The 14,477-nt window shown below is 32.7% G+C and overlaps 1 protein-coding gene across 1 annotated transcript; it reads left to right on the forward strand.

The window, feature by feature from the left end:
- The first annotated feature begins 945 nt into the window (after positions 1–945).
- Positions 946–7,247, forward strand: LOC134279579 (sodium-dependent multivitamin transporter-like). Its single transcript, XM_062761989.1, has 5 exons — positions 946–1,033; positions 1,481–1,692; positions 4,696–4,796; positions 6,429–6,547; positions 6,936–7,247. The coding sequence occupies exons 1-5, from the start codon at positions 956–958 to the stop codon at positions 7,026–7,028; spliced, it is 603 nt and encodes a 200-aa protein (XP_062617973.1). The 5' UTR covers positions 946–955; the 3' UTR covers positions 7,029–7,247.
- The last annotated feature ends 7,230 nt before the right edge of the window (positions 7,248–14,477 follow it).

Consider the following 14,477-nt stretch of genomic DNA (forward strand, 5'->3'; position numbering starts at 1 on the left):
AAGGGGAAAAAAATATAGAATTCGTTTAAAGTCATCATTTCGTAGTTCTCTGGTCGATGCAATGACCGTGTCAGCAAATAGCCAAATACAATTTACATGATTGTTGAATCAAATGCTAACTGACCTTTTTCACCATTGTAAGTCCATTATTTATATACACTGAATTGACACGATTTTGTTATATCCTGATGTGACAAGGAGCACATAGCGGGTGTGATCGGTTGGCAGGGGATGCTTACTACTCCATGAGAACTGATCCCACCTCTGAAGTTTTGGACGTCCATGTTTGCTCTGCTCCTGTTTTGTATTGTTTAAGGGACTTTTGAATACTGTTCGTTATCTCCATATTTTTCATTTATTTTTTGTTAATTACAAATGAATAATTTATTAAAAAATAATTTTAATCACTCATATATGTAACTTTTCCTGAACAATTCAATCTATATACTGAGAAATACTGTATATTTTTCTATGGATATGCATAATTCTATATTGCTAATTTGATGTCTGATAATAAACTGTAAACCTTAAAGAATGAAATATGTAGATAACGAACAGTAATCATGCTCCAAATGTTCATTGAAACTGAATAATAATGAGCAGGGCGAACACGGACCTCTAAAATCATTTCAAGATGGGATCATGTACCTTAGAGTAAAACGCATCCCCTGTCGACCGGTAACGCCCGCCGTGTCCTCTTTGACATGATCAAGTAAACGAATTCGAAAGAACTGTATACATTTCAAAGTAAAAATAATGGCTCTGCACCTTCTACTAAAACCGGTAGTCAATAACCAGTTTAATGATGTATTTGCTGGCAAGGTCATTTTCTCGACCAAAGAAATTTGCGAAATGAATACTCCATATCGTTATTTCATTGATGAAATAAGGCATTAATTATGTAACTAACACATGTTTTGCAAAATTACTTATAATTTATTTTCAGCTTGCTCAAATGGTGTTGACCATTCCCACAGCACCATTTACAGGAATAATACTCTACAGTATTTTTTGCACATCTGCAACAACAGCGGTAACGTAGTAACACCTGGAATAGTTAGTTATTTACTTAAATGTAGTATGAAGACCATTGTTAAATTTCGTAAGAACAATTCATGTTTCAATTGCTAAGTTATTATGAATGAAGTTAATTTATTTTTTGCAAAAGTAAAATTCAGAGATAATGGAGAGGGAAAAAACTGCAATTAATTTTCATTGCATTGGGGATTTGCTTCTAGTTTCTGTCATCTTTTCTCTACCTTGTGCAGAAAATTAAGGAATTATTTTCTGACAAAGCTTTACAAATACTACTTTTATTGGAACAGGGAAGAGAGTTGAAAGCTAAATCAGGAATAGGAAGATGATTCACTTTATTTTAATACGAAATGTCATTTCATTTAACCACCCATCCCATTAAGGTAATCAACGAAAATCGAATATATAAAGGATTAATTATTCATATATTTCTTTTTCTATTCAGGGAGCTATTGTCGGTGGTGTGACGTCACTCTTGTTTTACATTTGGATGGCCATCGGTAATATCGTGGTCAGTCCCCCGTCTGTTGAGAAGAAGCTTCCCCCGGCTCCAGTAGACCAGTGTATAAGCAACTCCTCTATGTTAGGCAGCCTAGCATCTTCTAACATTAGTAGCTTGAACTCCAGTCTTACAGGCAGCACAGTACCTTATACCTTGTGAGTAATAAAACCAGATGTGCTGTACTGTACTTGTTAAAAATAAATAATTTAAAGATTTTAAGGACAGGGATAAAGTACATAAAAGACTGAACCCACTCTTGAAAGCTTTAATAAAGTATAAATGTCGCCAATCTCAAAATTCTCATCAAAAAATATTAATTCGAATTGAGAACAGATTGATTAATTGTATGTTGTCTAACATCCCTTTTGAGAATGTTGCACTCATATAAAGATGCCACTACTTGCCCATGGAGAGCTACAAATTTTGTCCTATACTCGACACTCAGGGCCATTGAGCAATATCTTTTTCGTGCCAGCACGTTCTGCAACACGGAACCTTTGTTTATATGGTCTCATCCGAAGGACTGGATTCCACACCCCACAATGGGATTCTATCCCCTGACGTAAGGATCAACTCCTTACATCACGACTCTAGAGCAGACGCTCTAACCTCAGCGCTACACGGGTGACTATTGAGAACAGGCACGAACTCTAACAAACAGTAACAAGAAAACATTGATGTAACCATCAATTGTCGCCCGGGAAATATATAAAGTAAACAATGGAATTAAATCTTGATCATCAAACCGCTTTGATATGTGTGAAAAGATATGCGTCTAATTGATGGAGACGATAGTGGCGAATATTTTGAAAACTCATAGTCGGATAAAAATCAAACAAAAACGATACAATTTTAAACTTCCTCAATTCCTCAAGTAAATGTTGGCTGCATAAAATATAAATTAAAACTAGACACATGCATCACCTATATTCAAAAATGTATTTTAAAATTTTCAATTTCCAAATATAAAACACGAACTGTGCAGAGTACGTTTTTATGCGATAAGTAAAATTCGATGTTCTAAAAAAAGGGACCTGTCATTTTATCTATAGTAGATGATAAGCAACTTTATATATTAAATATGAAAAACATACATATTTTTACAGATTCACTTTATGGAAGTAAATATATTATGTATCTCCTAATTTATAAAGGAAAGAACATTCTGATTAGCAATCTTTTCAATGTTTAGAAAACCTTTAATTCTGAATAACTACTCCCGCCCCAATCCACATACACCAACACTTAAACTTGTATGTATAGAGCAGCCCGGTCCTCCGGGCTGCAATAATAATAATAATAATACCCCTCTATAAGATATAACTTGGCTTTGACATTTTTTTTTCAAGAAAGATACTCACACTTAAACCGATAAAACAATTATGTGTAAGTTTTTAGCTCACCTCAACGAAGTTGGGGGAGCTTATGTAATACCCTCGGCGTCCCCGTCGGCGTCGGTGTCGGTGTCGGCGTCCCAGGTTAAGTTTTTTGGAGCAGTTTTCTTTTAAAGTACTTCTATGTCCTATATTGATTAGAAATGCATGGAAGATGCTTCTAGTGTGTTTCATTGTACCAGTCAAAGTTTCAGATGCTGCAATTTCAGCAAAGGAATGACCAGGTTAAGGTTTTTGGAGCAGGTTAACATTTTTGGTGTAGTTTTTGGTGTTGGTGTCATTTCCAAGGAACATAAGCCCTATGTTGACCAAACTTGCATGGATGATACATCTAAGGATGTATACTACCGGGTTTGATTCGGATGCTGAATCTGACCTACATTTTACGGTTGAGTGAACAGGTGAATGATTTTGGTGCAGGTCTCATTTACAAGTAACAATAAGTCCTATGTTGACCAAACTTGCATGGATTATACATCTAAGGATGCACACTACCAGGCTTGCTTCGGATGCTGAATCTGACCTACATTTTCCGGTTGAGTGAACAGGTTAAAGTTTTTGGTGCAGGTCTCATTTCCAAGATACTATGAGCACTATTATGACCAAACTTGCAGGTTTGATACATCTAAATGGACTTGCTTCGAATGCTGAATCTGACCTACATTTTCCGGTTGAGTGAACAGGTTTAAGTTTTAGGTGCAGTTTTCATTTTCAAGATACTTTGAGCCCCATTATGACCAAACTTGCATGGATGGTACATTTAAGGATGCATACTACCAGACTTACTTGGGATGCTGGATCTGACCTACATTTTCCGGTTGAGTGAACAGGTTAAAGTTTTAGGTACAGTTTTCATTTCTAACATACTTTGAGCCCTATTATGACCAAACTTGTATAGATGGTACATCTAAAGATGCATACTACCAGACTTACTTCGGATGCTGAAGCTGACCTACATTTTCCGGTTGAGTGAACAGGTTAAAGTTTATGGTGCAGGTTTCATTTCCAAGTAACTATGAGCCCTATAATGAGCAAACTTGCATGGACCATACATCTTAGGATGCACACTAATGGACTTGCTTCAGATGCTGAATTAGACATACATTTTTCAGATAATGGACCAGGTAAAAGTTATGGGTGCAGGTCTATTACCAAAAACTATAAGGCTTATATAACATTCTATAAACCAAACTTGCTCAAATGATGCATCAAGGGATGAAAACTCTCAAATTTGCTTCAGATGCTGGATTTTAATTACATTTTCATGAAAAAGAACTAGTTTGAAGTTTTTATAAAGCTCTATTCCAAAGTATCAGATCAAAATTGCATAAATATTTTCATTTTCGGATGTACACTTTTTTTTGGTGAATTGTGTGACTTTGCCTTACTTAAAGACAACATTCGTTGAGGTGAGCTCTGTAATCTCTGATTACCTATGTTTTCTGATATATGATACTTTAATAAAGTGACATATATGTTAAGACTTTGGCTTATTACAAATTTACGATTCACATCAAGCACAACGCGTACGAGCTTTATAGAATAGAGAGAGATGATCAGATCGACACATTTCATAGATAATTTTTTTTCGAACCCTCCAGAAATAATGTACATAATTCCATTAGGTAATATAACTTACCTTCGGTTATTATGAAGAGTTAGTTCTTGCACAGAGCTAAAGGAAATGATAATTGCATTGAAAAATTGTCAAAAACCAGTTTTAAAAGAATAAAAAAAACATAATTTTTTCCTTGTTAATTCCAGAGAAGGTTTCAATAAGATTTACACCTTATCCTTTCAATGGTTTGACGTCATCGCAATTTTCCTTGTGATTGTAATTGGTCTGATTGTTAGCAGAATCGTAGGTAAGCTGTTATTACTAGACAAACAAAGCAGGTAGATACATATATTATAATATATTTTTATGCCTACCTGCCCAAATTCCGTTTAAGAAGAAGAATCAACTACCATATAAAGAATAAAAATGGTCATTTATTAAGGAGTACAAATCATAAGAACTTCACAATACATAATAGCATAATTATATAAAAAAAAAAGTCATAAAAAGACATTACACAAAAATGATGTGACAGGTACAAAAAATCTAACACTCGTTCAATAAATGACAATAAATCAAAAGACATATATGTACACAAAATACTACAAAACTATCACACATTTGTATCCTGAGAAATGGACTGACTAGTAAAATTATTATGCAACAAAATTTGGTTAGAATTGAAACTAAACGACAGAAAACCTATTACTAAATTTAATATTTCATTCACATCATTTTTTACTTTGAAATTTGTCTGCACCTTGTTGTCATTAACATTTCCCTAAACCTCACACACATTTAATGCTCAATTTTAACCAATTATTAAAGCATATGTATAGCCTGAGATTGGAAGGTCCGAAAATCACTGTAAGAAAAAAAAAATTAAAAATGATTTAAAAATTTTTTTTTTTAAACAAACCGTGTTACGACAATTTTAGGACAAATTATCACTCGCCATTATGATCAAATAGGAAGAAATACAAAAACCTAAGAAAACAAGATTCATCAAGTTTACAAACATGCCAGTGAAGCTTTAGAGCATATGAAAGGTCTGGTTAAACTCTTCAAAGTTGGATGCAGCCGCAAATTCGCAGTGATTAAGAGATTAAATATAACGATGATTGAGGTTATCTAACCGAACATATCTACGAATACAGACATTTTAATTTTCTTAAATTTCTTTTCAAAGATTCAAGTTATTTAAACAGAATTCAGAATTGCATCTTGGTCTAGATGTGTTGAAATGTATCAAGGAAAAGAATTTCAGATAGTTCAAGACATATTCTCTGTTTTTCCATACAGGCAATCCAAGTATCACACTCTTAGGATAATAATATGGAATAAAAAGAGTACAAAAGAAAAAAATAGCTGAAATAACTCATTTTCGTTAGGATTTTATTTCTGTTGTTTTCAAGGCATAAAAACCCTTGCATTTATATCCACCAGGAAAAGCAAATTTCATATACACAACTACTAATTAAAATTATTCATAATCAATGACAAAAAATCCCCACAAACTGATAGGTCTTAATCTAACGTTGAAAATTTGACTTCATAGAATATTGTATTATGCTAAAAAAAAAAACGAAAAAAAGAAATCTTAGTCGAAAATGAAGAATTAAGGCATAGAGAATTTTGATGAATGTTTGAAGATATTTTATTGTCAATCTTATGTTCTCGGCTGTATTTTTCCCCATTGAAGTGCTTTATTAGTCACAATTGAATTAAATGACATCTAGAATGAAATATATGTTAAATCATTAAAAAAACCATTCAATAACAAATGCTGCATGATTAAAAAAAAACAAGTAGAAGGATTTTCTTATTTTTATAATTTATTGTGCATACAATGCATACAAGTGTTTGAACATTTTATTTTGTTGCATATATTTCATTTTTATAAACTCGTCCATTTAAAAAAAATTTTTTTTTATTTTAGGAGCTCCAAAAGAAGAGGAAGTAGACGCAAGATATGTTTTGAGTTTTACTGAACAATTTTTTCCATATTTACCAGAAAAAGTAAAACATTTTCTTTCCTGTGGATCAACAATAGCAAAGGTATTTAATTCTAATTCTGAAAACTTACGTAGGGTCAAGGTCAAATAGCCGATTCTTACTGAAATTCCTTTCTTTCTTTGTTAATACCAATTCACATGTTGCACATTTTGATATTTCAAATATCATAGAACTAATTTTATATAACTTTGTGCATTTTGAATTAATTGACATGTTTTTTCCCAAAGTGACGATCAATATTCGCATACGTTTTACATTGTAAACGAATTCATCTCTCCCTTTGAATGACTTTATACAAAACTATACTTTATATGACACGTTAACATAGAATGAACACAGATATAAAGTAATAAATATTGGAGTCTTACGAAATGACCATAAAAAAATACTTTTCATCTAATCAAGTGTTTCTTCTAAAATTTTATTTTAGAGGCGCAAACAAATTCAAGCGGAAGAACGCCAAGATAATCAGCAAATTTTGATAGACGAAAAATCCAGTGTAAATGGACCTAACGATAGTTGACAGAGCTGTAAGAAGAGTGGATGGGACTACGGGAATGGGGCATTAAACAACCAATTCATACCACAGTGTTCATGAATTCTTTAGTTTTATGTCACCTCAAATATCAAAAGATGTGTTTTATGTGTAAAATGTAAACAATAATTCACGGTTTAAATGGTATATACATGTAGTATGTGTATTTACATGTACATTTTAAAGTACATGTAGGTATACAGGCTGTCATTGGGTTACTGGTAACCTAAAACTTGTCAAAAAATTCAAATATCGAATTTTTCACACTGCATTTTCGTTAGTTTTCACTATATGTCATGCGTTATTTCATGTTCTTGATTCCTAATAAGTTGATCTTACAGGGATAACAAGAACCTTGTCAGCATTTCGTGCAGTCTATGGTCGTTATAACGACCATTTAGTAAATATTATTAATCATTGTTCCGTATTGCGGCTGACACGTTTCAATCTAATTGTTAGGTGATTTTATGCCGAATTTTACAAAGGAACTTAGTTTAAAGTTACATGTTATTTATATATGTCATGAGAATAAAACAGTTCCAGAAATATAAAGGTAATCTTTTTCCAAACATGGAATGTGAATAGCCACATTAAAGAATTACAATACAAACATACACATAGAAGGAATATTAAAAATCATCTAAAATGACAACCCAAATAACTAAAAAGACAATATTATACTTTATGTGATAAATTGCATTATCAATAAAATTATGCAATGCTTTCAGTGTTTTATGTTTATTTTAAATAATTTCATATCCTTATATTTCATGTCCAGTGGTAGGACGTCTGCTTCGTGATCGGGAGACCTGAGTTCGATTCTCGTCCGTCAAATCTCACACGAAAATATAGAAAGTGATTATCTTTTGCAAAAGTGAAAGTGACGGGTATTTCTCGAATGAAAAAAAAAATAACAAAGGTGGCATATCACGGAAGGTGATTGCACATCGTCAGAAGGAACCCGTATCGCTCAATAACCCTGCATGTCGTGTAAATGTCTAAGTTTGAAGAACTTTATTGATTTATTATAGTGATCCTTGATCGGAAGTGCATTGGTTCAAATCCCGTCCGTGACTGAGATAATTCGATTACAAAAAATAGGCAGTAACCGTTCGTCTGCCAAGCGTTCGATCAGAAATGCAAGTTGCTAGTCTCTTGTAAGAGACCTTAAAACAGAGGCCCCGGGTCAGGACAGTCGTTGGCACGATAAAAACCCCATAGTGCTAAAAGGCCCTGGGTGACAATAAAATATTAAAATAATGATTTGAAGCCCCTTGCCAATAGATATTGATGTTTCATGGTTGATTCGATACGAAAAAGTATACTTTACAGACGATTTAAAAACGTGGTAAGCTATTTACAAACATTTTGATAAATGCAGGAATATTAAACGTCTTTTTATGATCATCATTTTGCAAGTTTTTTTATCGGTACATTTGCCATCTCAGCAAATACAATCTATCATTAAGTCACTTTTAAAACCATTATTTACACATTGATTTTTTAAGTTTCTTTTCATTTTTCCCGATCATGACAAAAAGCAAACAGCGGGTGTGAATTGCACCTAGTCCCATCTTTTTTATATTTTGGAGGTCCATGTTCGCGCTGCTCCTGATTTATATAGTTTAAATGAACTTTTGGGCTTAAATACATTTCATTATTTCCATATTTCAATACAAAATCAATATTGTTAGAACTTATCAATATAATTAAATGAATTATTGACAAACGAATAAACATAAAAATTAAAAAAGATAAACGTGTATCTTGTTGTAGTCAGGCAAGTAGTTTGTTATGGAAGTTGTAATTCTTTGAATTATATTTGGATTTCATTGATATTCTTCGTTGATATTTTTCGAGCTGCACTCTGCTTAAACTATGAAAAAAAAATTTCAAATTAAAGTCGGTGTATAAATGTTAAGGCCACAAAAAATAAAGACATATATAATATACATGTACCTAATATCCGATTGATAGCTTTTTTAGTTATGAAATGCATGAAGAGAAATTATTTATGACACTGGGATGTGTGGGGTTTTTTTTGTTAATCAATTCATCACTTATTAATTTAAGAACTGCATTCATTTATTTGAATAAAGTTGTCCTTCATCAAAAATGAAACTTTGTTTCTTGAAAAATTGATAATTAAAACAAGAATATTAAATACGTTTATATAATGGTCAGTTTACTTATAATCTATTAATCCGAAATGTACCTGGCTACATGGTTTAAAATTTTATGAAATGAATTAATATTTGTTAAGGAGGCTGGGGGGTCAACAAATTAAAAAAAAATTAACCACCAGATATAACTTAAATTTTTAGATATGATATCTTTAGCTGTCAACTATCATTTGACACAGAAAAATTTTAATGTATATTAGTTTTAAAATTTGATCATTTTTATATATCTTTATATGGAGCTCTTCTTCTATAGGAGATAGAAATAGTCTAAAAATGGCCACGACCGCCCAGCCTCTTTAAAACAGGGATTGTGACAAAATCATTCGTACATGTCATGTTTTTAAATTATATCTAGCAGTGTTGTACTAAATTTTATAACCATGTAACCAAATACACTTATCAATATCGATTCAGTGTGTTGGACTTTCAATCTTAAGTATATTTGTCTATAGGTCATACACATAAAGCGAAGGGTTCGCTTAAATATGTCTATGATTTGTCTTAGCATGTGATTTGAATTAACATGCTTATCAGACTAGTGGGGGTTGTCTGTGTATGGTTCTCTTGGTGCAAGATTGAGCACAGAACTTTAAATGAGCTAAGGCCCTGCTGATCATTTATTCATATATTAGTTATGCAACTTGATTCCCTCTTCTTTTTTTGGTCATATTTTAATGAGACTAAGGCATAATGATATACTTTATATTATGTAAAACTTGACTCCATTTTCAACAAAAATGACAATTTGTCCTCAAATATTGCAAAGGTGTGCATCCAATCAAAATTCATGTGTGATGCTTCACTGTTTATGTAGATTAAGAATTTAGTCAGCATTAATAAAATAAACACTGTGTGGACAAGGCCGAAAGATTGTTGGCAGTAAAAGGTATGTGCATAATAATTTTATTTTCGAAATTCAAACAAAATTAACTCTTCTTATTTCGAAGATGATCGTAGAACAATGCTCTGGGTTTATTTACATTTGTGCACATGTTTACACATGGCCGATAATATCCCTTAACGAAAATATTGCTTTCATGCAAATATTTGCTGCAAGTCTGCAGCAAACATTGCTGCAAACTTGTAGCAGGCATTGCTGCAAGCTTGCGGCAATATAGCCAAAGAAAGCATGACAGTCTATACAACGCCTTGGTGTTTGCAGTAAGTTTTCGGCAAGTCTGCAGCAAGCTTGTAGCAAACATTTTACCATGCAAATGAGGTTTGCTGCAAGTCTGCAGCAAACACTGGATTTTCTAAATCTGGAAACCTTGCTGCAAGCTTATGGCAAACATTGCTGTAAGCTTACGGCAAACATTGCTGCTAACTTGCAGCAAATAATTTCCTTATTGTTTTGGCATAGTCCTGTGTATAAGCAGCAAGTTCGCAGAAAGCTTTTGTTCTGACCTAAATCTGTAAATTTTAGAGAAAATCCACTACATGTTTCTTAAATTATGCAATTTTATGAAGTTTTGATGGGCTCTCTTTATGTTTCTTGACAAAGTTTCCATACTTATTTTGAATAAAAGTGCATTATAGCCTTTTTTTATATGAACAGAAGATTTAGAACTTTGCATATAAGTTTTCATTAAATATTACCGTGATTACAATTACTAAACAAATTCATTTGAAAACATGTAACTGATTTGGGTCCATTAATACATTTAAAAAGTATACATATGTGATATTAAAATAAGGACTGATTTTAATAATAAATAGATTAAGATTTGACCTAGCAGTTACACCAGTTACTCAAACACGTTTTTAAGAAATATTTTTTATATCAAATTAAAACAAAATCATATCTTACCAGTTAGATATCATGGATGCCAATGAACGCCTATATCCGGAATTTTGTACTTTTAATTTTTCAATACCGTATATTCCTGTCAAAATACTGAAACATGTACAACTTCAATTCAATCATTTCAAAATGGCCAGTTCTGTGTTGACCCCAGTACAATCTGCATTTCATTGGCTGATTTGACTTGTTTACTGTTTTTGAGAACTTCCTGCAAACATTCGAATCATGAAATGTTTCCTGCGAACTTGCTGCGAACATTTAATTGGCGTGTATGTTTCTTGCAATTTTCCTGCAAACATGTTGAGTTCCTGCGAATTTGCTGCAAGCTAGCAGCAATTGCTGCAATGTTTGCCGCAAGATCGCTGCTAGCGGCAATCATCTGCAAACAAAAAAAAATTCTTCCTGCGAACAATTTTGTTTGTTGAAAGCTTACAGCAGATTTGCTGCAGGCTTGCAGCAAACATATCAATTTGGTAATGTTTACACCCGGACGATAACACTTTTCTGAGTTTTGTAGTAAATCTAAAAATCAGTATTTATGTTGGAGTTATACAAATGCAGGTGGAGTCGTTATCCTTCCGTAGTTACACGCATTTCATTAAACTATTATATCTTTAATCATAATTATTTCTAGCCGGAAACCCCACATTTCATAGAAAGATTTAGAATGCAATGCATGAATTCGAGGACAATTTCTTTGTTGAAAATTAAAGCTCGATCCCGGTAAAAAATTATTACACGTCCCGTCCGATTTTGACGAAAAATGAATTTGTCGCACTTCTATGAAAATTTCAATATTCTTAGACCATTATTAAACACGAGTATTATTTTCAAAACAAAAGAGCAATGACTGAAAATATTTGTTAATCAGAAAATTTTTCTGTATTTTATTGTACATCCGTAACAGAAAATATGAAAATATAATAGATATATCGAGTTCACAGAAAAGCGTATCGACCTCGCACGATATGCTTTTCTGTGAGGTTATCAACCTCATAAAAGGGCTATAAAGATGCGGATTCAATAGCTAGCATAGTGTTTCACTGTAGTAGTTCATATTGCACGTACATGTGTAAGTATAGGCATACAATTATACGAAGGATTGGCTACTTGAATTAAGTGAAGGAAAAGGAAATGGTATGAAAAGTTATAATATATGATGATAACTAAAAAAAGTCTAAGGCAACACATCGAGAACGTTTAAGCATTATTGTTGCTCTCACCCATCCGTGCCACCTCTTTCAAAAACGTATACTATATATGTACATACCTGATGCTGTCATATAGTTGTCTGCTTGATACGAATAATCGAACATTATTCAAGCTAAAAAAATCCATTGGAAAAAAAATAATTCTAAGTCATCAAAAAAGTTTTCATCGCCCGCTTGTCGCCATCGTCTCAAGCCACGGACAGGAGTCCGCATATAGCTCTCTCCTACACGTGGCTGCTTGATCACAAAAAGTGTCGTAATCTTGACGTCATGTTAAGTCTGTGACAAGGTTTGTTTCCAATTGAAATCAAAAATTAACATCAACAAATATTTTCTATAATACTGCGATTGGATATTGAAAGGTCGTGATAAACTTCATCATCCGACTACTATTAGTATGCTTTACTCGCATTGGTCAATATTTTAATGAGCTACGAAGAATTCTCTTCTCGTTCAACCACGGCTAGAATGGGAGAGGATCGAACATTTTGGCAATGGATTGCGACGATGGCTTGGCGCATGCAGTGGTTAAAGTCTCTGCTCCAGAGTCGCGTAAGGGTTACGTCGCGGGTCACACCACGGGACGTGGAGTCCGGTACTGCGGATGAGACCGTATACATCGAGGTGCCATGTCGCAGTTGGTGCAGGCAGATCCCTCCCTGCTCAATGGCCGTACATGCAAGTGACGAGTAAAGAACAAAATTTGCAGCTCTCCATCGGCGAGTGCAGGCGTCTCCATCTCTAGAGAGACGTTGAACAACATACAAACAAACAAACAAACAAATTTTCTTTTCTGTTTAATTGAGATTTTAATATGAAACGAATTTTTTATTTCTTAAATTGATGCACTGTCCATTGTAACTGAGACACACAAAGACATATGCATTCATCAAAAGTTTTGTTTTCATTTGTATCTGGTATCAGGCTATGGAAATGAGCAAGGTTTTCTCAAAATTGGTGATCATGAATGCCAAAATTGAAATATAATGTTATTATAGAAAAGTGCCCTTAAAATGTTAAAAGAACAATAGTACATATCTGTCTAACATATCCTAACTTGTGCTCCAGCACACAAACATTTCTGATACTGATTTGGAGATATTATCTATTTTCATAATGAACGTTTTAAATGTTTATTGCTAAAAAGAAAATGGTCATTAAAGCACGTGTTGATATGACTGATTGACCCAATGTTAATAATACACTGTAGCCCTTTCATTCTGTCAATTCATAGATGCATGTATATATCGACTTCACAGAAAAGCGTATCGACCTCACAAGATATGCTTTTCTGTGAAGTTAACGACCTCATGTTAGGGTTACATTTATATTAGATAAAGAAATGCGGATTGAATAGTAATTAGATAAAAGTGTATTAGTTAAGTAGTTCATATTGTGCGTATATGTACTAGTATAGGCATGTGCATATATATGAAGGATTTGGTACTTGAAATAATTGGAGAAAATGGAAATGGTATGAAACGTTATGATATATGATGATAATTAATATCAGTTCTCTGAAATTATCAAACAATATCAATAATGCCTGGCCACAATACATTTTCAATTTTAAATTTTAATAATATTTTTTGTGTATACTCATATTGTCATATCATTTATTGTTTTATATTTTTTATTTCAAAAAAATGTTTCGTTGCTATGGTAACGGCACCCATTGTTTTTACCCTGTAAGTTATTCTTAAAATTTGACCAAAAAACGTGATTTTATAAGTTTTACTGAATAAAAATGAGCTTAAAAGAAACAAGAGAATGGGAAAACCAACTTTCGTTATAAAACTATAACTATTCCTTTTTAGTATTACAACATAATGTTTTAAAAACTGTAATTCTACATAATGCCTAAACAACGCTTATCTTTGGGGATTTTGGCATTTTGCCAAAAGAGAAAAGAAAAAGAAAATTCCCATTTAGACCCTTTTTCAAAGTTTTTTATTTATCCTTTGCACACTGATTTGAAATTCATGAAGCAGTGCATTGTATAGATCTTACATAACTTAGTCTAAACACATAAAAATATTTATGGGACATTCAAATATATTTTTTAAGAAAGCTGATGAAAAAATACACAAAATCTACAAAATTTCCATATTTTAAGGAACATACGCACATTTCATCATGGTCGTATAGAAAAGAAATGTTTCCTTTCTACCTGTTTTGTTGTCACATAGTAAAAATAGTCTAAAAAAAATAGTCCATATCTAGAAGATGTATCATGTAGAAA

Source organism: Saccostrea cucullata, unplaced genomic scaffold, assembly GCF_032062105.1.
Source record: "Saccostrea cucullata isolate Sc308-1 unplaced genomic scaffold, CSIRO_AGI_Scuc_v1 ctg6469, whole genome shotgun sequence".
Lineage (NCBI taxonomy): Eukaryota > Metazoa > Mollusca > Bivalvia > Ostreida > Ostreidae > Saccostrea > Saccostrea cuccullata.